At 32.8% G+C, this 19,931-nt stretch overlaps 1 protein-coding gene and 4 long non-coding RNA genes across 6 annotated transcripts; 3 read left to right on the top strand and 2 right to left on the bottom strand.

Annotated features, from left to right (window-relative positions):
* Window positions 1,315-3,152, bottom strand: LOC110264358. Its single transcript, XR_002350434.1, has 2 exons — window positions 2,846-3,152; window positions 1,315-1,529 (listed from the first exon to the last, which is right to left on the bottom strand). It is a non-coding gene; the product is annotated as an uncharacterized LOC110264358 (long non-coding RNA).
* On the top strand, window positions 3,561-7,093 carry LOC110264357. The gene is made up of 3 exons (XR_002350433.1): window positions 3,561-3,896; window positions 4,713-4,803; window positions 6,007-7,093. It is a non-coding gene; the product is annotated as an uncharacterized LOC110264357 (long non-coding RNA).
* LOC110264356 lies at window positions 7,290-11,164 on the bottom strand. Of its 2 annotated transcripts, XR_002350432.1 has the most exons (5): window positions 10,898-11,164; window positions 9,994-10,084; window positions 8,321-9,565; window positions 8,060-8,119; window positions 7,290-7,989 (listed from the first exon to the last, which is right to left on the bottom strand). It is a non-coding gene; the product is annotated as an uncharacterized LOC110264356 (long non-coding RNA). The 2 variants fall into 2 exon arrangements; XR_002350431.1 differs by having other exon boundaries at window positions 7,290-8,119.
* Window positions 11,664-13,559, top strand: LOC110264359. The gene is made up of 2 exons (XR_002350435.1): window positions 11,664-11,952; window positions 13,276-13,559. It is a non-coding gene; the product is annotated as an uncharacterized LOC110264359 (long non-coding RNA).
* Window positions 14,171-19,931, top strand: LOC107607685. The gene is made up of 5 exons (XM_021107930.1): window positions 14,171-14,232; window positions 15,006-15,246; window positions 17,471-17,548; window positions 17,980-18,851; window positions 19,526-19,931. The coding sequence occupies exons 1-4, from the start codon at window positions 14,171-14,173 to the stop codon at window positions 18,367-18,369; spliced, it is 771 nt and encodes a 256-aa protein (XP_020963589.1). The 3' UTR covers window positions 18,370-18,851; window positions 19,526-19,931.

Genomic DNA, 19,931 nt, shown 5'->3' on the forward strand with positions numbered 1-19,931 from the left:
AAATGTATCAATTCTTTGATTTTTCATTATTATTTTATATAAAAATTTGAATATATATCCTATAAAATATATAAAAAAGAAGTTAGAAGGACAAATATTAAAATTTATAAACTTTAAGTTATAGTAAAGTATTTAAGTCAATTAAACTATTTTTTATCTTTTAAAAAAATACTACTAAATTTTTTATAAAAAGTTTGAGGGGATCATGACTCCCCTTGTCTGAACTAAGCTCCGCCACTGACTTCATATTTGATTAATAATCTAAAGAAAATTGTTGTTACTATTTCGTTAAGATTTGAGTTTGAAATCTGCATTATAATGCATTTCATGTGTCTGAGTTTATGTCTTACTAATAACAGATACTGGATCTATAAAATTGGTCATTAATCAGAGAAGAAGAGGTAATGACATCATCACAAGAGAGGGGTGCTTATAGAGCTAATTGTATCGTTAAGTTACATCTAAATAAAGTGGTACTGTGCTAAATCATAATTAATAATAGAACAAGTGTCGATAATGATTTCATTTTGTTGATATTTATTAATTGATTTTGAAAAGTAACAAACCGTCCAATTCATGTTAAAAAATATCTTTTATCACGTAGATGGAAACTCCAACTCAATCCACCATTTAGAAACTGACCCAAAGATCTTTTATTATTGCTTCTTTTAAAACCCTTATTAGCATTGTATTAAATATTACTGACTAACATCATCACAGACACGGACCTATGTTGTTTTGATTCTATTTTCACTTTTTCACCGCTTCTATTTTCACTTTTTCACTTTAATGTTGTTTTGATATTTGTTAATTGATATTGCAATAACACTAAATTCTAATACAACTATACTACTTATACACTAAAATCAGTCATTAAAATCAGCTATCAATATAAAATATTAGAAGTAGACACGGTTTGAATTTCAAAAATCCAAATTATATCCACTTTAGAACAGGTTTTATGGTTCATGAAACCAAACTGAATCCGAATTAAAAAGAAAAATTAGTTCTAAACCGATTTCGAAAAATAAAAAATAATTTCAAACGAATTTTAATATTTAAATCCAGTTTATATATAAACCAGTTTTAAATTCAGTCTTTTAATATCCAAATTTAAAATTCGGGGTTTTTTAGAAAATCTAGTTTTAAAACTAGTTTTTAAAAATTCAATGTCCAAAAACTACACTTTTTAACCAAAAATCCAATTTTAAAACCAGTTTTTAGAAATCTAATTTTCAAACCAATTTTTTTTAAAAGTAAAATTAATACTAAAGTCTTTTTAAACTATATAGGTTTATTACAACTAGAATTTGGTTCTTTATAAATCTAATGACAATAGCTAATCTATATAATATTTAATCATTCTTAAAACATCAAAAGAATACTACTGAAAATTCTTCCTAAAACAACCACCCTAAAATATCAAAATATGCCAACAAAATCATCAAACAACCACAACTTTGGAGAAAAATATATCTGCATATAAAGCAAGGTATATCACTCAAACATAGTCTTCTATATGAGGCACTCTGCATCACAAAAAAATAGAAAACAAGATTAAAAATGAAAAACATAACCGAAAAAAGAAGGAAAAAAATGCAGAAAAAGTAATGCTTAAAAATAATTGCAACTTAATATTACTCCAAGTACTTGGTAGACTCAAATGTAATCCGAATTCAGTCAAATGAACAAACTAACAAAGAGCCAAAGCCAAGGAACACAAACAAGGCATCACTTATTTCGGAAAAACAAAGTTAATGTATGACTATGACCCCAACACCTTTGTCATTTCGTTAAGTGCAGAACAAAAAATTTGTGAACTATGAAACACTCCCAAGGACATAAAAGGGTCTCAGCAATGCAAATAAATATGGGGTTGAAAAAAAATTAAATTAGAAAGGAAAAAGCCAAAAAAGGTGGGTGCCCAAATAAGGTAATTAAGAAAAGAAGTTGAGATCTTTATTGTGAGATATGATTGCTTGATGATTGATTACATTTGAAGAGGATGTTGCAAGTCAAAGATGGGTCTCCAAGAGAAGATTATGACAACGTTAGTACTTCTCACTATCAAAACATGACCTCAACAACCTTAAAAACATGTATTTAACCTATATCATACCCAAGATCCCTACAAACCATAAATGACACTTATATAGAATCATCACCTTTCTAACCGAATCCTAAAATCTTAACCCACCATACTCTCATTTTACCACAAAATATCTTAAACTACCCTACCAAAACAGCCTTATCTATCTCACATACTAAATTTTGGTGCTAATTACTATGAGATAAACTAAAAACAACAGCCAATGCTATGAACAGTAGAATAGAAATAATTCAAAGTAAAAAATTAAAAACAGTAATACTATTAACAGCATAATAGAAACAAAAGCCAATGCAAATCTCCAAAAACTGTTCTGCATTTGGGTAATTTCAATCTCAAATACCACAGTTAATTTCAAAGTGCATTGCATTCTAGATTCGTAGAATTCATCAAGAGGCAGAAATCAATCTGCATTCTAGTTTCACAAATCAAGTTCATATTAATAGTGAATGCGTGAACTGAAGCTCATTTGTTTGTTGGATAGTTACGTATCATCAAAGATTAACTATCACCAAATGACTTCTTTTACATCAGATTCTTTCCCGTGAGAATCAATCAATCAAATATGTATGAGATTATTTACCAGCACCAATCAACTTATTAAGTAATTATCAACTAATTGTAAAGCAATTATCTAACTGATTAAAAAAATTAAATATGAAAGAAGTACGAGCACGACCCAGAGGCAAGAAGCACAAGTAGAGGCAAATGGAAAGCAAAAGAATCGGAAGCCCACACCTGTGACGACGAGTCGGCGACGGAAAAACCAAAGGATGACGACAGCAAACGAGAAAGGAGAAGACCAAAGGCAGAAGAAGAGAAACAGAGGTGAGGCCGTTGGACGGTTGAAAGAGACAACACAATGCTAGTGCCAGTTGCCTGCTCCGGTGCCAGTTGCGGCGGATACTACATGGTTGAAGGAGAAGAACCGAAGGAGAAAAGGACTGGATTTGCAAAGTGTGAACTGTGAACTGGTTCTGTGGTTCACCAAATCAGATTTAGGGTTTTTTTTTAATTTGGATGTTAATTTGGATCTAGATATGGATCCAAATTTAAAACTATTTAAATAGTTTGGATTAAAAAATTAAACTTTAAAATCAATTCAATTTGGTTTGAATTTTTTTTATTTAAAACTATTTTTTTTAATGATTTGGTTTGGATTTAGTTTTAAATCCAAAATCTAGATTTTTTTCACACTCCTACTAAAAATATTTTTTTTTTTTATAAAAATACTTTGTATAAATCAACGAATTATGCTTTAAATAGCATAGCCTCTCCAGACTCACCTAGAAGTCGCGAGTTCAAGTCTCACTCCTAATTTTGGTAAAAAAAAATACTTTGTATAAAAGTGTGATTTATTTTTTTGGCCATTTTTATAATATATCAAAATATAACTATACAATTCATCATCTAAGGATCAAAAAGAATAATTTTCACATGAAGACAATTTATAAAATCATCATTTGGAGGACTACCTATAAAATAATTACTAATGAAATTTTCAACTTACAAATATTTTTAGTGCACAAGAGCCGAACAATCATTTATGGAATCGGACAACTATAACAAAATCTACATTTCTTTCGTCCTGGTTCTAACCGGCAAGCTGACCCAAACTTCAAAGAAGGTGGATTGATTCCCGTATCCATGTAGCCGTTCTTGCTCGTGGCACTAATCTGCTCCGCCAGCCCCAACCCAGTCTCTCATTGTCAAATACATTTCTTTCTCCAGCATCTCTCCGATCTCTTCACTGCAGCTGGTGTTATGTCTTCTCTCTCTCGCTGCCTTTGTCAGTTCTCTCCACCTATCTGCTCTCTCCATATCTTGCTTTCTTATTCAATACTGATAACTTGATCTCTTAAGAATATCCATTAGTTCAAGTTTTTATATTTTTATTTTATTAGATTGGTTTTGATTTTTCCTCTTTACGAGGTAACAATACAATATGTGAGTAAGCTTTATTAAATTCAGGGAGAGCACTTTAATAGCCGTAATTTTCTTGATTATGATTAAACCATGTTACTTTATGAAAAAATGAACCAATTAATATTCTGGACCGCTAATTTGCTTTTGTTTTGCTTGTGAGTTGAATTTAATTAAAGACAAATGGAAGGAGACAAGACTTAGTTTGCTTCGGTTTTGCTTGCGATTTACGTTCACTAATCTATCCCCATCAAACACAATGTAGTAAGTGCCTTGCATATGATTTTTCAAAGTTAAATTGCAATGACTAACACACCTACTGCTACTAGAAATTCAAATCAAGAAAGGAATTAGAGTAATTATAGACCCATGAAAGCATGGATTAGGGAACTTGGAATTAATGTGAGTTGAATTTTCTGATAAAGAATATATAATAAGAGTTGAAATTGTTAACAGCAGAGCTACTGTAGATTAATTGTAGGCACATGAAAGCATGGATTAGGGAGCATGGTTGAATTTAATGTTCTAGATGAATTCAAACCATAAAGTCTGAAACTTATATTTTGCAAACCTCAACTTCCTATGGATGAGCTTGAGGTTTTCATGCCTTTTTCATCACTGAAAAATACGATGGAGCTTATATCATGATGAACTTGATGAGTTAACATCTGATTTTGTGCAGGAAAAATAAATATTGGTAACTGCATGAGAAAAGACTGGCCAAATGAAATAGTAAGGCGTGTTTAAAGTTGACTCTGCGGACAGACCCTAAGGTAAATTATAGACACATTTTATAATTGGTTTATATGGAGCTCCTTTCTTTATTATAGACACATTTTAATTCCCTAAGCTAATTTTTAGCATTACTTTAAGCCTTTAAATAGTAATGTTATTGGCTTTGGATATTGTTATTACATTTTTTCTGAGTTATCCTTGTTAAAAATTTTGACACAATCTTTGAAGTTAGTGGTTCCTTTGACATTCTTGATTTTTTTTTTAAAAGTAAACAAATTACAAATAAATAAAGGAAAAGAAAGGAATGTGCTGCAATGTTGTTTCAGACTATTGTAGTCGGCTTGTTCTGTTTTAGTTATACTTGTCCAACCCAAGTAAGAAAAAACATATATCAAAGGGTATGCATGCTCTTGGTTTTAGTTTAAGTTACATATATATCACTAATAACTTTGGGAGAGAGAGTTTGATAATAAGACGAATGAGGGCTTCTCACACAAAGAGGGAGAGCGAAGAGAGATGGAGATAGGAGACTGGGGAGAGAGAGGAAAGGTGGCACCATGAAGACTTGCCACCATTACGGTTTGTTCATTTAGATCTTTCGGCGACTCACCAACGATAGAAGACAGCAACCTCATGTCCGGTGGTGGCTCAAATGAAGTAGCCATTGGTGAAGTTGTGCCCCCTTCTCTTCCCTTCTCTTTGCTCCTATTCTCTCTTTTCACTGTTTTTTCTTTTAGTTTTCTTATTTCTTCTTTATTCTTGTTTTTAAGATGATGTCTTATTGTGCAAGTCACACAGAATCGGTTTTCAATTCTCTCATATTGTATTTATTTTCTATGATGTTTGTGAATTGAAATGTTGTAGAGACGACTTTGTGTATACCCAATATATGTTGTGACTCTGTGATTGACAATGGAGTGTTTATGTATGATAATTATTAGGGTTGGGTAAATGGAAGTGTGTAAATGACAATGAAGTATTTGCATGTGATAATGGTGATGCTTGGGTACATGTAAAATATTTGATGTAGAAAAAATAGGTAACAGTAAAGAAGGAGTGAATTGGATTCTTTTTCTCAAAAGAAAGTTTTGCTCTTCTGTTGAGTGATTACTGTTTTTTATAGGTAAAGTTTATATTAGTGATTCATATGTAAGAGAGAAGATTTTCAACAATAGAATGTCCAAATTTCAAACACACTTATTGATTCTTTGAATTTACATTTATTCTCTTTGAACTAACAGGTGCTGTATAATTATTCTATCGTTAAACCTGAAGGTAGACAAGACCTGATCTTTTATAGGGGTCAAAAACTTATTCTCAGCAATAGAGCACTAGCAAAATTCATTTCTGGTTACAAGAAAGATGCGAGGATTAGTGAACTTTCAAAGCTTTTACTTAGCGTTCAAGAGGAACTGTATTCAATAGCAGGATCTAGTTTGTGTTCTGATGCAATTGTTGCTTGCATTCACTTTGGATGGCTTGAATCTTCTCATGACATTTTGGATAATGTAAAGGCTACTGGATCTCCAATGGACTGGGATACATATGTGTTACTCTTGTCAGCATATTGTAGGCACAAAATGGAAAGAGTAGCAAATGCACTGCTAAAATAAATGACAAGGGTTTATTTGGATAATGAATTGGCTGATGATACTATGGACAAACGCTTTTACTGTGTGTAAACATCATATTCACTTGGTAAATCGAATTTGGTCGTCACATTGGTTCAAATATTGAAAGACGAAGATCAGATTTTTCCTTTGGTATATGAGTTTAATTCTTCCATCCACTTCTTTTGCATGGCAAGAATGATGGAAGATGCACTAAAGGTGTATAGAAGAATGGTTGAAAAGAACATTCAGCCCACTATTCATACTTTTGCTTATCTGCTACATGGATATTCATCTCTTGGTATGTATCGGCAAATCACAATCTTTTGGGGAGAGATTAAGGGATTTATGAAAGGTTGTGGTTTTCCAGCAAATAGAGATCTATATGAGTTACTACTAATAAACTTTCTTCACGGTGGATACTTTGAGCGAGTAATGGAAGTCAGTGGCCATATGAGAGACCAAAACATGTATTCTGATAAGTTGATGTACAAAGTTCAATTCTTAAGCCTTCACAAAGATCTTTATGAGAGTTTAAGATGCAAGAACAGAAGCACAACTCAAAAGGCTTGAGCATGTTCATTAGTTCAGGAAATGGGTGGGTATAGTTTGAGTTTTCAAATAACTATCCATCTGTCATGGTGTACTTTTTGTAGTATTATTCATTAATCCTATCAACATCAAATGGATCCAACATTTGATCTTTGCTCATTGATCATAGAGGTTGCGAATTTCAACCTTTGTAGATGAAATCATTTTTATGGTTGATGATTTTTAAACTATTATTGTAGTACTGTTGGGGATTTTCCTTGACAGTAAAGCTTATATCGAAGGGATTTATGAACACATGCATTAGAACTTTAGTAATTTAATGCATGTAAATTGATTTAATTATGTAACTATATCATGGGAAGTACCAATGAAAATTTTTTAGTGGTCTTTATATGCTAACCAGAATCCTAAGCTTCTTTTGTCACGGTGGATTAGACCGTACTCAATCTTAGAAATTACAATATCATAACACTTATCATAACGCCTATCACGCACATAAAATTAAGAGCTTCCACCCACCATTGGCCTCAGCCATGTCTTAGTATCCATCGCGAAAAAAGTTTATTCGTAGTAACTCGTATAGATCTCTATTTGCCGGAAAACCACAACCCTTCATGAATCTCTTAATCTCCCCCCACAAGATTGTGATCTTGCAATACATACCAAGAGATGAATATCCACATAGCAGATAAGCAAAAGTATTAATAGTGGGCTGAATGTTCATTTCAACCATCCTTCTATACACCTTTAGTGCATCTTCCATCATTCTCGCCATGCAAAAGAAGTGGATGGAAGAATTAAACTCATACACCAAAGGAAAAATTTGATCTTCATCCTTCAATATTTGAACCAAGGTGACGACCAAATTCGATTTACCAAGTGAATCTGATGTTTCCAAACAGTGAAAGTGTTTGTCGATAGTATCATTAGCCAATTCATTATCCAAATGAACCCTTGTCATTTGTTTTAGTAGTGCATTTGCTATTCTTTGCATTCTGCGCCTACAATATGCTGACAAGAGTAACATATATGTATCCCAGTCCATTGGATATCCAGTAGCCTCTGCATGATCCAAAATGTCATGAGCAAATTCAAGCCATCCAAAGTGAAAGCAAGCACCAATTGCCTGTACCTAATGAGCCATTCCAAGATGCCTGTACCTAATGAGCTTGACGCATACACGACTGCAGTCCTAAGAGAGTAAGAAGTTACAAAATAAAAGAGATATTATCAATTAAATAAAAAACAATTTTAGAAGCAACAATTACATAATCCATTATTCTCATTATACACAATTAGAATTAGGCAACTAAGCCTCATAATGCCAAAAACAAAAGAAAATAAAATATACAGGAAGGAAGTGAGGTTGTGATGGTTGAGGGACGAATGCCACCTGCAGAACTAACGACAACAGCAATGGTGAAAGCCTGAAGGCTCAATTGCTCAAGGCTGAGAGATGGAATTGTGATGAGATCTCCGGTGGGGTGAGACAAAGAACAAGTGGAAGCAGAGTTGGATTAGAAAACTAATAGTATCTGGCCCAAAAGTTCCCATTGTTTGGTCTATCTAGTTTCACTTTTCTTTTTCTTTTTTTATCATTTTTATTTTCCTTTAAATTCAGCATATAGCTCCATATGTCACGATAGCCTTCTTCCTAATGCTTTTGTTTGCTTTCTTAAAGCGATAGGAATTGGTCTCATTTGTCTACATGTGCTTCAAATATTGGCATTAAAAAATCACCAAATGTGATAAAAGGTGAAAGTCTCCAAAGTCTTACCACGTGCTGGTGACATATGGAAATTTCAAAAGTTAATTAAAGCACCTATTAATTAAAAGAGAATAAATGTAAATTCAAATAATTAAGAAGTGTGTTTGAAATTTGGACAATCTATAGTTGAAAATCTTCTCTCCTACATGTGCATCATTGATGCAAACTTTACCTATAAAAAACAGTGATCACTCAACAGAAGAGCAAAACATTCTTTTGAGGAAAAGAATCCAATTCACTCGTTCTTTATTGTTAACTATTTTTTCTACATCAAATATTTTACATGTACCCAAGCATCACCATTATCACATGCAAACACTTCATTGTCATTTACACACTTCCATTTACCCAACCATCACAATTATCACACAAAACACTCCATTGTCATTTACACAGTCACAACATATATTGGGTATACACAAAGTCGTCTCTACAACGTTTCAATTCACAAACATTACAGAAAATAAATACAATGTGAGAGAATTGAAAATCAATTCTGTGTGACTTGCACAATATCACATCATCTTAAAAACAAGAAGAAAGAAGAAAGAAGAAAACTGAAAAGATAGTGGAAAGAGAGAATAGGAGCAAAGAGAAGGGAAGTGAAGGGGGCACAGCTTCACCAATGGCTACTTCATCTGAGCCGCCACCGGACATGAGGTTGCTGTCTACTATCGTTGGTGAGTCGCTAAAAGATCTAAATGAACGAACCATGGTGGTGGCAAGTCTTCATGGAGCCACCTTTCCTCTGTCTCCCCAGTCTCCTCTGTCCATCTTCCTGCGCTCTCCCTCTTTGTGTGAGAAGCCCTCATTCGTCTCATTATCAAACTCTCTCTCCCCAAGTTGTTGGTGATATATATGCGACTTAAACTAAAACCAAGAGCATGCATACCCTTTGATATATGTTTTTTCTTACTTGGGTTGTGCAAGTATGACTAAAACAGAACAATCCGACTACAATTGTCCAAAATAACAATGCAGCACATTCCCTTCTTTTCCTTTATTTATTTGTTATTTGTTCATTTTTCAAAAAAAAAAACCATGAATGTCAAAGGAACCACTAACTTTAAAGATTGTCTCAAAAAGTTTAACAAGGATGACTCAGAAGAAATGTAATAATAATATCTAAAGCCAATAGCATTACTATCTAAAGGCTTAAACCAATGCTAAGAATTAGCTTAGGGAACTAAAATGTGTCTATTAATAGAGAAGGGAACTCCATATAAACCAATAATTACAGTTCCAACTACAACAAATTCAATGAGAGCACAAATATTATTAGAAATTATATAATTTACCTTAGGGTCTGTCCACGGAGTCAACTTTAAATACGTCTTACTATTTCATTTGGCCAGTCTTTTCTCATGCAGTTACCAATCTTTATTTTTCCTACACAAGACCAGATGTTAAGTCATCAAGTTTATCATGATATAAGCTCCACCGTATATGTCAGTGACCAAAAAGGCATGAAAACCTCAAGCTCATCCATAGGAAGTTGAGGTTTGCAAAAATATAAGTTTCAGACTTTATGGTTTGAATTCATCTAGAACATTGAATTCAACCATGTTCCCTAATCCAAGCTTTCATGTGCTTACAATTAATCTACAGTAGCTCTGCTGTAAACAATTTCAACTCTCATTATTCTTTATCAGAAAATTCAACTCACATTAATTTCAAGTTCCCTAATCCATGCTTTCATAGGCCTGGAATTACTCTAATTTCTTTTTTAGTTTAAATTTTCAGTAGCAGTAGGTGGTGTTAGTCATTGAAATTTAACTTTGAACAATCAAATGTAAGGCACTTACTATATTGTGTTTGATAAAGATGGATTAGTGAACCTAAATGGCAAGCAAAACAGAAGCAAACTACGTCCTATCTCCTTCCATTTGTCTTTAATTAAATTCAAATCACAAGCATAACAAAAGCAAATTAGCGGTCCAAAATGTTAATTGTTCATTTTTTCATAAAGTAACAAGGTTTAATCATACACAAGCAAATTACAGCTATTAAAGAGCTCTCCCTGAATTTAATGAAGCTTACTCACACACTGTATTGTCACCTAATAAAGAGGAAAAACCAGAACCAATCCAATAAAATAAAAATATAAAAACTTGAACTAATGCATATTCTTAAGAGATCAAGTCATCAGTATTGAATAAGAAAGCAAGATATGGAGAGAGCAGATAGGTGGAGAGAACTTACAAAGGCGGCGAGAGAGAAAAGACATAGCAGCAGCCGCAGTGAAAAGATAGGAGTGATGCTAGAGAAAGAAATATGTTTGACAGTGAGAGACTGGGGTGGGGCTGTCGGAGCAGATTAGGGCCACGAGCAAGAACGGTTGCACGGATACGGAAACCAATCCACCTTCTTTGAGGTTTGGGCCGGCTTGTTGGTTAGAACCAGGACCAAAGAAATGTAGATTTCGTTATAGTAGTCTGATTCCAGAAACGATTGATCGGCTCTTGTGCACTAGAAATATTTGTAAGTTGGAAATTTCAATAGCAATTATTTTATAGGTGGTGCTCCAAATGAAAATTTTATAATTGTCTTCATGTGAAAATTATTCTTTTTAATCCTTTGATGATGAATTGTATAGTTAGATTTTGGTATATTATAAAAATACTATTTTTATTTAAAGTGTGGCCAAATAAATAAATCACACTTTTATACAAATTTTTTTTTTACCAAAATTAGGAGTGAGACTCGAATTCCTGACCTCTAAGTGAGTATCAGAAGACTATGATATTTGAATTATAGCTCGTTAACTTATACAAAGAATCTTTATAAAAAATATATTTTTAGTAGGAGTGTGCAAAAAAATTCATATTTTGGATTTTAAACTAAATTCACACCAAATCATTAAAAAAAACAATTTTAAATAAAAAAATCCAAATCAAATTGAATTGATTTTATGGTTTGGTTTTTTAATCAAAATCATTTAAACAATTTTAAATATGGATCTAGATCCATATCCAAATTAACAAAAAAAAAACCCTAAATCTGATTCGGTGAACCACAGAACCAATTCACACTTCACACGCACAAATCCAGTCCTCTTCTCTTTCGGTTCTTCTCCTTCAACCGTGTAGAATCCGCCTCAGCCGGCACCGGAGTAGGCAACTGGCACCGGCACCGTGTTGTCTCCTTCAACCGTCCAACGGCCTCACCTCTGTTTCTCTTCTTCTGCCTTTGGTCTTCTCCTTTCTCGTTCGCCGTCGTCATCCTTTGGTTTCACCGTCGCCGACTCGTCGTCACAGGTGTGGGTTTCTGGTTCTTTTGCTTTCCATTCGCCTCTGCTCGTGCTTTTTGTCTCTGGGTCGTGCTCGTGCTTCTTTCGTATTTAATTTTTTTAATACGTTAGATAATTGCTTTACAATTAGTTGATAATTACTTAATAAGTTGATTGGTGCTGGTAACTAATCTCATACATATTTGATTGATTGATTCTCACGGGAAAGAATCTGATGTAAAAGAAGCCATTTGGCGATAGTTAATCTTTGATGATAAGTAACTATCCAACAAACAATGAGCTTCAATTCACGCATTCACTATTAATATGAACTTGATTTGTGAAACTAGAATGTACATTAATTTCTGTCTCTGGATGAATTCTATGAATCTAGAATGCAATGCACTTTGAAATTTTTCTTGTAACTGTGGTATTTGAGATTGAAATTACCCAAATGCAGAAAGGTTTTTTGAGATTTGCATTGGCTTTTGTTTCTATTCTGTTGTTAGTAGTATTGTTGTTTCTGGTATTTTGCTTTGAATTATTTCTATTCTACTATTTATAGCATTGGCTGCTATTTCTAGTTTATTTCATATAAATTAGCACCAAATTTTAGTATGTGAGATAGATAAGATTGTTTTGGTAGCGTAGTTTATGATATTTTGTGGTAAAATGAGAGTATGATGGGTTAAGATTTTAGGATTCGGTTAGAAAGGCGATGGTTCTATATAAGTGTCATTTATGGTTTGTAGGGGATCTTAGGTATGATATATGTTAAATACTTGTTTTTAAGGTTGTTGAGGTTGTGTTTTGACAGTGAGGAGTACTAACGTTGTCACAATCTTCTCTTGGAGACCCATATTTGACTTGCAACATCCCCTTCAGATGTAATCAATCATCAAGCAATCATATCTCACAATAAAGATCTCAACTTCTTTTCTTAATTACTTTATTTGGGCACCCACCTTTTTTTGGCTTTTTTCTTTCTAATTTAATCTTTTCTCAACTCCAGATTTATTTGCATTGCTGAAACCCTTTTATTTCCTTGGGAGTGTTTCATAGTTCACAAATTTTTGGCTTTGCAGTTAACAAAATGACAAAGGTGTTAGGATCATAGTGATACATTAACTTTGTTTCGCCGAAATAAGTGATGCCTTATTTGTGTTCCTTGGGTTTGGATTTTTGTTAGTTTGTTCATTTGACTGAATTCGGATTACATTTGAGTCTACCAAGTACTTGGAGTAATATTAAGTTGCAATTATTTTTAAGCATTATTTTTCTTGCATTTTTTTCTTCTTTTTTTGGTTATGTTTTTCATTTTTAATCTTGTTTTTTATTTTTTGTGATGCAGAGTGCCTCATACAGAAGACTATATTTGAGTGATGTACCTTGCTTTATATGCAGATATATTTTCCTCCAAGATTGTGGTTGTTTGATGATTTTGTTGGCATCTTTTGATAGTTTAAGGCGGTTATTTTAGGAAAATTTTTCAATAGTATTCTTTTGATGTTTTAAAAATGATTAAATGTTATATAAATTAGCTATTGTCATTAAATTTATAAAGAACCAAATCCTAGTTGTAATGAACCTATATTGTATAAAAAAATTTTAGTATTAATTTTACTTTTAAAAAAATTATGGTTATAATTTTGAAAATTAGATTTCTAAAATTGGTTTTAAAATTAAATTTTTGGTTAAAAAGTCTAGTTTTTGGACATTAGATTTCTAAAAATTGGTTTTAAAACTGAATTTTCTAGAAAAACCCGAATTTTAAATTTGGATATTAAAAACTTAATTTAAAATCGGTTTATATATAAAACTGAATTTAAATATTAAAATCCGTTTGAAATTGTCTTTTATTTTTTCCAAACCGGTTTAGAATTGGTTTCTCTTTTTTATTTGGTTTCAGTTTGATTTCATGAACCATAAAATTGGTTCTAAAGTAAATGCAGTTTGGATTTTTGAAATTCAAACCGTGTCTACTTCTAATATTTTATATTGGTGACTGACTTTGATAACTGATTTTAGTATATACGTTACATAATTATATTAGAATTTGGTGTTATTGCAAGAAAATGAATTTTCTCAATTGTTAAAAAATATTGAACAAATAAAATATAATCTATAATCTTCTAATACTCTCTCTTTTATTTTTTTTTATCCCACTTACAAAAATTAATAATAAAAAATTATATTTTATTCCTTCCATTGTTAAAATAAATTGAGAATTCTCTCAATTAACAAATATGGTATGGACTATGGTAGCTAAGCAAGGCCAACCCACGTGTACATACCTAAAAGAGAAGCGGTGAAAGAGTGAAAATAGAATAAAAACAACATAGGTCCTTGTCTGTGATGATGTTAGTAAGTAGTATTTAATACAATGCTGATCAGGGTTTTAAAAGAAGCAATAATAAAAGATCTTTGGGTCAGTTTCTATATGGTGGATTGAGTTGGAGTTTCCATCTATGTGATAAAAGATATTTTTTAACATGAATTGGACGGTTTGTTACGTTTCAAAATCAATTAATAAATATCAACAAAATGAAATCATTATCGACACTTGTTCTATTATTAATTATGATTTAGCACAGTAACACTTTATTATGATAGCTATGCTTTTTCTCATAAAAAACCATGTTTTTCGAGGGTAATCTAATTTTTATGTTTTGGGTGTGTTTTTTTGATATCAAACTAAAACACTAAACGAATTTGTTCTTCGTTTTTGCGGTAAACTGTCTTTTTCTTAGAACACCTCTAATGGCTGGTTCTATTCAACTTTTTCTGACACTTTCAAAAAATTTACCGTTGAAACATATTATTATGGAGTCCTAGCACATTATTTAAGAAGAAAGAGTTCCTGCTTAGAAGAACTCATTGTAGAGTTACTTTTTATGATAGATAGGCCATAAATAGGGATCGGGATGAGTTCTTGTTGGAGATGGTCTTAGCTTCCAAGGGTTTTCTTTCGTTTCCGCGCTAAACCGACTCGATTCTTTTAGGGTTACTGGTTCGGTAGTATACCCTCAAAACGGCGTAGTTCTCTCTTTCTCTCTGAACCCTGAAGAATGAAGATTGAAGAACCCTAGTTCCCGAACCTCCTTCGAAGTTCGAACGCAGCCCGCAGCCACCATGCATCTTCAACGTCATCGCCGAACTCTTCTCCTCCGGTAGAGGGTGCTGTCGCCGCCGGCGGGGACATACTGTGGGTTCCGCGTCGCGTGTGGAAGCTCTGCTCGGCCCGCTTCTCATCGTTCCTCCTCTCCTCTCCTCGTCGTCGCAGGAAGGTTTGCGTGAGCTCGTGGCCTCGCCGTCGCCAAGGGTTGGTCGGTCATCGTCTCTTCGAGCTCTCTCTCGCTCTCTGTCCGAGCTCACTTCGGTTCCTCCGTCGCTGTCACTTCCCTTCCTCGCTCGCCGCTGGTAAGCACTGCTGCTTGAAATTATTTTTGCTTGTTTTGTACTTTTGTTAATAATACTGAGCTGCTGATTTTGTTAATACCTTTGTTAATAATACTGGGTTTACTGATGGTCTGATTCTGAGTTGCTGAGTTAATAATAGTTAATACTGATTTTGTTAATTTTTGCTTGTTCTGAGTTGCCGATTTTCTGAAATAATGGTTTGAATGATTCTGTTGAACTTTTCTTGATACTCGACTGATACACAACGATTGGGAATTTGAGATCGTTGCTTCTTAACTTTGTTGAACTTGTGATTCACTGAGATGAAATTTTATTTGTATTCCTTTTTTTTTTTTCTGAAGCACAACAAATCTTTCATTTTAAGGCTCCAGCATTTTGACTTTGTAAAAACTATCATGGAATATTACGTTTTGGAAGTTAGCTTTTGCTCTTTCATATTAGTTGAGGCTAATATTAATATATTATCCTTCTAAATGTTTATTCCATTTCTGAATTGCCACAATGCATACATGAGATATATTTTATTTATTAAATCTACAGGTCCTGTAGGCTGTAGCAGAAGCTATGTTTTATTTAATTGAATGTGAGTGTGCCTTGATGAAGATATTTATGCTAGTGATAGAATAGAAGTGTTTTCATTTCTGAACTCACTCTTTTGATTGGGTTGTTTAACACCTCAAACCTCAGATATATTTGTTCAGTTCTAGCTTCCTTAAGCTTTTCTGTTACTGGAACAATGAAGAGAGTTTTTCAATATACATGCATTTGTATCACTATATGTAACTATTGGAAAAAACCAGGGGTTGATTGTTGATTGTTGTTTTTCTTCTGCTCCAATTATTGTTGATTGTTCCTAATTTTTTTAGTTATTTTGTACTATTGTTCTGATTCTGAGTTAATTTCTTAGTTGTTGGCTTGTTAATTAGAAACTAATTAGAAATTTTTTATTTTGAAGATGAAACATTATGCATTTTGAAATTATATATAGAATTTTTAATAATGGTATTTTATATATAATTAAACCGGTTCAATCACGGTTCGACCTTCGTTGGACCGTTGAACCAGTCATTCGACCAGTTCATTGACCGGTTCGATTCTCGCAACCTTGATTGTTTCTGATTTTTAAGGTTATAGGTTCTGCCACACCATTAAAACCCTGCATTCTCCACCGCCGCATTTAGCACCACCAAAAATAGATTAGTCTCTAATTTTTTTTAACAATTTTAGTCTAGATTTTTATTATTTTAAATCTTTTTGAGACAGATTGGTCGCATGAAACTTTTTCAAATATGCATGTTAAAATTCAGTGTTTATTCCAACTATTATTGTAACAACGGTGAAAGTGATAGAATTTTTCCATGCATTTTCCCTTGTTCTCGGCCGTGTCTACTACTGTATACAAATTTTGGCAAACTATAAAGAAAAGGAGGTATAAGGTTTCATAATGGTCTTTGACAAATTAAGCGTTGTGTATTAGTGTTTCATAATGAAGGAATTATATTAATTTATTGAACGAGCTAAGCTTATGAAGGAATTATATTAATTTATTGAACGAGCTAAGCTTTATCTAGCTGTGGTCTATAAAAATATGTGTTATGTCAGTCATTGATTCACATACACAGACATGGCTGCTGGTTTCACCCTGCATGTTTTATGCTGTCTCATTTTTGTCTATTGTTATGCCATAATACAAGCTGCAAGGCTTTGCTTTCTGCTATATATTATTATAAAAGAAAAGAGATCAGAGAGAGATAGAGAGGGGGCAGATAAATCAGAATATACATAATAGTTCTCTATCTATTTACATGTCAGTAGAAGAGAAACAATTGCTAAGCATAGAATATATATTATTCAATACCTGTCTCCTATGAATGGATGATTGACCATTCTTTTAGTTTATTAAATAAATTAAAACAGTATGTATACATAACTATTAATCAATGAGGATAAAATCCACATAGAGTTTTCAAGTAAGAAATATTATGCCAAATGTGTCCTGTAACTTGGTTGGCTATATCTTTAATTGCTTGGATCAGATTTCTTTCTTGTTTTGTAACTTGAAAATCTATATAAATGATTGAAGCATTTAGCAGAAATCTAAATTTTGAATTGTATGGTTGTTTCAGTATCATAAAGTTCTCACGTTTATTTCAACTACCAAGAGTGAAGGTGCAACAGTTTTGACTGGAGGGTCTCTTCTTGAGGTATGATATCATTAGTTCATTACCCTCTGATGCTTGCAATTAGGAATATCTTTAATGAATTTCCTTTATTTGAATTAATTGATGGCATTAGCAGCACTTAAAGAACATTTCAAAGTCACACTAAATGTTATGGTGTTATCTGGATTGAGGTTTGAGTTGAGCTTAAATTAAAGAGGTGTGTTTTAATGTTATTTTTTAAGGTGTCAATAATGAATTTTTGAGTAGTGTAGGTCTTGACTCTTGATTGATGCTGTATAACTGTGGAGGAAAACTTTATTGAATAGTTATGGATTTTTTAAATAAATAACCGTGTGAAAAAAGTAACTATTTACTTAAATGTGAGACTTAATAAAGGAAAAAATGGAATGTTCTTACTGATGCCTCTAAATTGAAGAAGTAACTTGTACATGTATGTTGGAATTTCAAAACAGCACACAAATGCTGAAGGAGTGATCTCTCTTAAACCCGAAGCAAGCGGGACCGAAAAAGACAGAAAGAAGGTGGAGCTCAATGCCAAGGCTGTCAACTTGTTCAACTGTGCTATCAGCTTCGAGGAATACCGTCGGGTATCACGATGCACAACGAGAAAGAAAATCTGGGACAAATTTCAAATCACTCATGAAGGAACCACCATAGTAAAGAAGATCAGGATAGATATGTTGAACAGAGAATATGAAATATTCTCAATGAAGAAAGGAGAATCAATAGATGAAATGTTTGAAAGATTCAACATCATCATTGTTTGCTTGGATGCTATGAGAATTACGTATTTTGATTCTGTGCTTGTGAGGAGAGTTCTAAGATGTCTTACTAAAGAGTAGGAAACAAAAGCTTTAATCATATCTGAGAGTAGTGGTCTAGATTCCATGACATGTGATGACTTGAGAGGAAATCTACTTGCTTTTGAAAACACTTATTTGAAAAAAGATTCAAAAAAGAAAGGAATTGCTTTTACATCTGTTACTAACCCCCTGGATGATGAATCCAGTGATAATTCTTTTGAAAATGCATTTGTGTTGTTTGCTAAAAAATTCAAAAAAAATGGTGAAGTTCAAGGAGAGAAGCAAGGGAAACAGCTCTAGAAAATAAAGGAAAGATCTCAGCAAGATGATATGTTACAACTGCAAAGAATCTGAGCATTTCAAGTCAGATTGTCCTAAGTTAAAGAAAGAAGAGAAGCCAAAAAAGGGAAAGAAGAAAGGTCTGATGGCTTTTTGAGAGAACTTGGAAAACGATTCAGAAAAATGATGAAGAATCCGAAACCAAGTCTCAACCATGCTTTATGGCAGATTACGTTGAACAGGTAGTCATTCATAACCCTGACACTGAAACTCTTTATTTTATGATAGATCACCTTTCTAAAAAAATTAGATGCTTCTTGCTTGATAACCAAGATTTTGAACAACAAATTACCATTCTTAAAGCAGAAAATGGTTTTCTCAAAGAAAAATTAAGGGAGGCTGAAGCTGTTGTTGATCTTGTTGAAGAAAACAAGCAACTAAGAGTCCAACTTAAGAGTTGTGAAAGTGATCATTCTGTTGTTGTATATATAAATTGTTTTAAAGAAAATGAAGTTGTTTAAAGAGGTCAAAAGACTTAAAGAAGACTTAGTCAAGTTCACTCAAAGTTTTGAAAATCTAAATCAAATCTTAGCTAGTCAAAAACTTCTTTATAATAAAGTTGGCTTGGGTTTCTTTAAATCTGTTGAGAAACCTTATTTTGAAAACATTGCCTCATCTTCTAATGATACAAAATTTCAAAACTCGGCAAATTTTAACAAAACAGCAACTCCAAGATTTTGTAGACTATGTAATCGAAATGAACATTTTTTCATTCAATGCTTATTTGGTGAAAGGATGATTGATGATAAAATTTATAAAGTTTTTTATTATAATGGATTAGGACATAAGAGATAGTTTAACGTGAAAGGATCCAAGAAGATTTGGATATTTAAGGTCACTTGAGCTTGTTTTGTAGGTATGTCTAGCATCCAAGCAGAAAGAAAACATGTGGTACATGGACAGCGAATGCTCTAGGCATATGACCGAAAAGACAACCTTTTTCATAAAACTTGATGAGTATGATGGAGGATTTATCACTTTCGGTGATGATGGTAAGGGAAAGATAGTGGCCATTGGAAAAGTTGGTAAAAACTTTTCATTTTGTATAAATGATGTTCTTCTTGTAAATGGTTTAAAACACAATTTACTTAGTGTAAGTCAATTGTGTGATTTAGGATATGAAATTATTTTTAGAAAGTTTGTGTGTTTAGTTATTTGTGAAAAAATTGGGGATATATTGTTTGAAGCTAAGAGATGCAATAATGTGTATGGATTGACTCTTGAGGACTTGAAAGATCAAAAAGTGACATGTTTTGTTTCTA

Source organism: Arachis ipaensis, chromosome B07, assembly GCF_000816755.2.
Source record: "Arachis ipaensis cultivar K30076 chromosome B07, Araip1.1, whole genome shotgun sequence".
Lineage (NCBI taxonomy): Eukaryota > Viridiplantae > Streptophyta > Magnoliopsida > Fabales > Fabaceae > Arachis > Arachis ipaensis.

Bases quoted from the DNA above. Each gene is read 5' to 3' on its own strand.
- LOC107607685 (XM_021107930.1), top strand. From the start codon at position 14,171: ATGGTATGGACTATGGTAGCTAAGCAAGGCCAACCCACGTGTACATAC. The intron at 15,247-17,470 runs GTTGGTCGGTCA...TGGTTGTTTCAG, and splicing joins TGGCCTCGCCGTCGCCAAGG to TATCATAAAGTTCTCACGTT. The intron at 17,549-17,979 runs GTATGATATCAT...ATTTCAAAACAG, and splicing joins CTGGAGGGTCTCTTCTTGAG to CACACAAATGCTGAAGGAGT.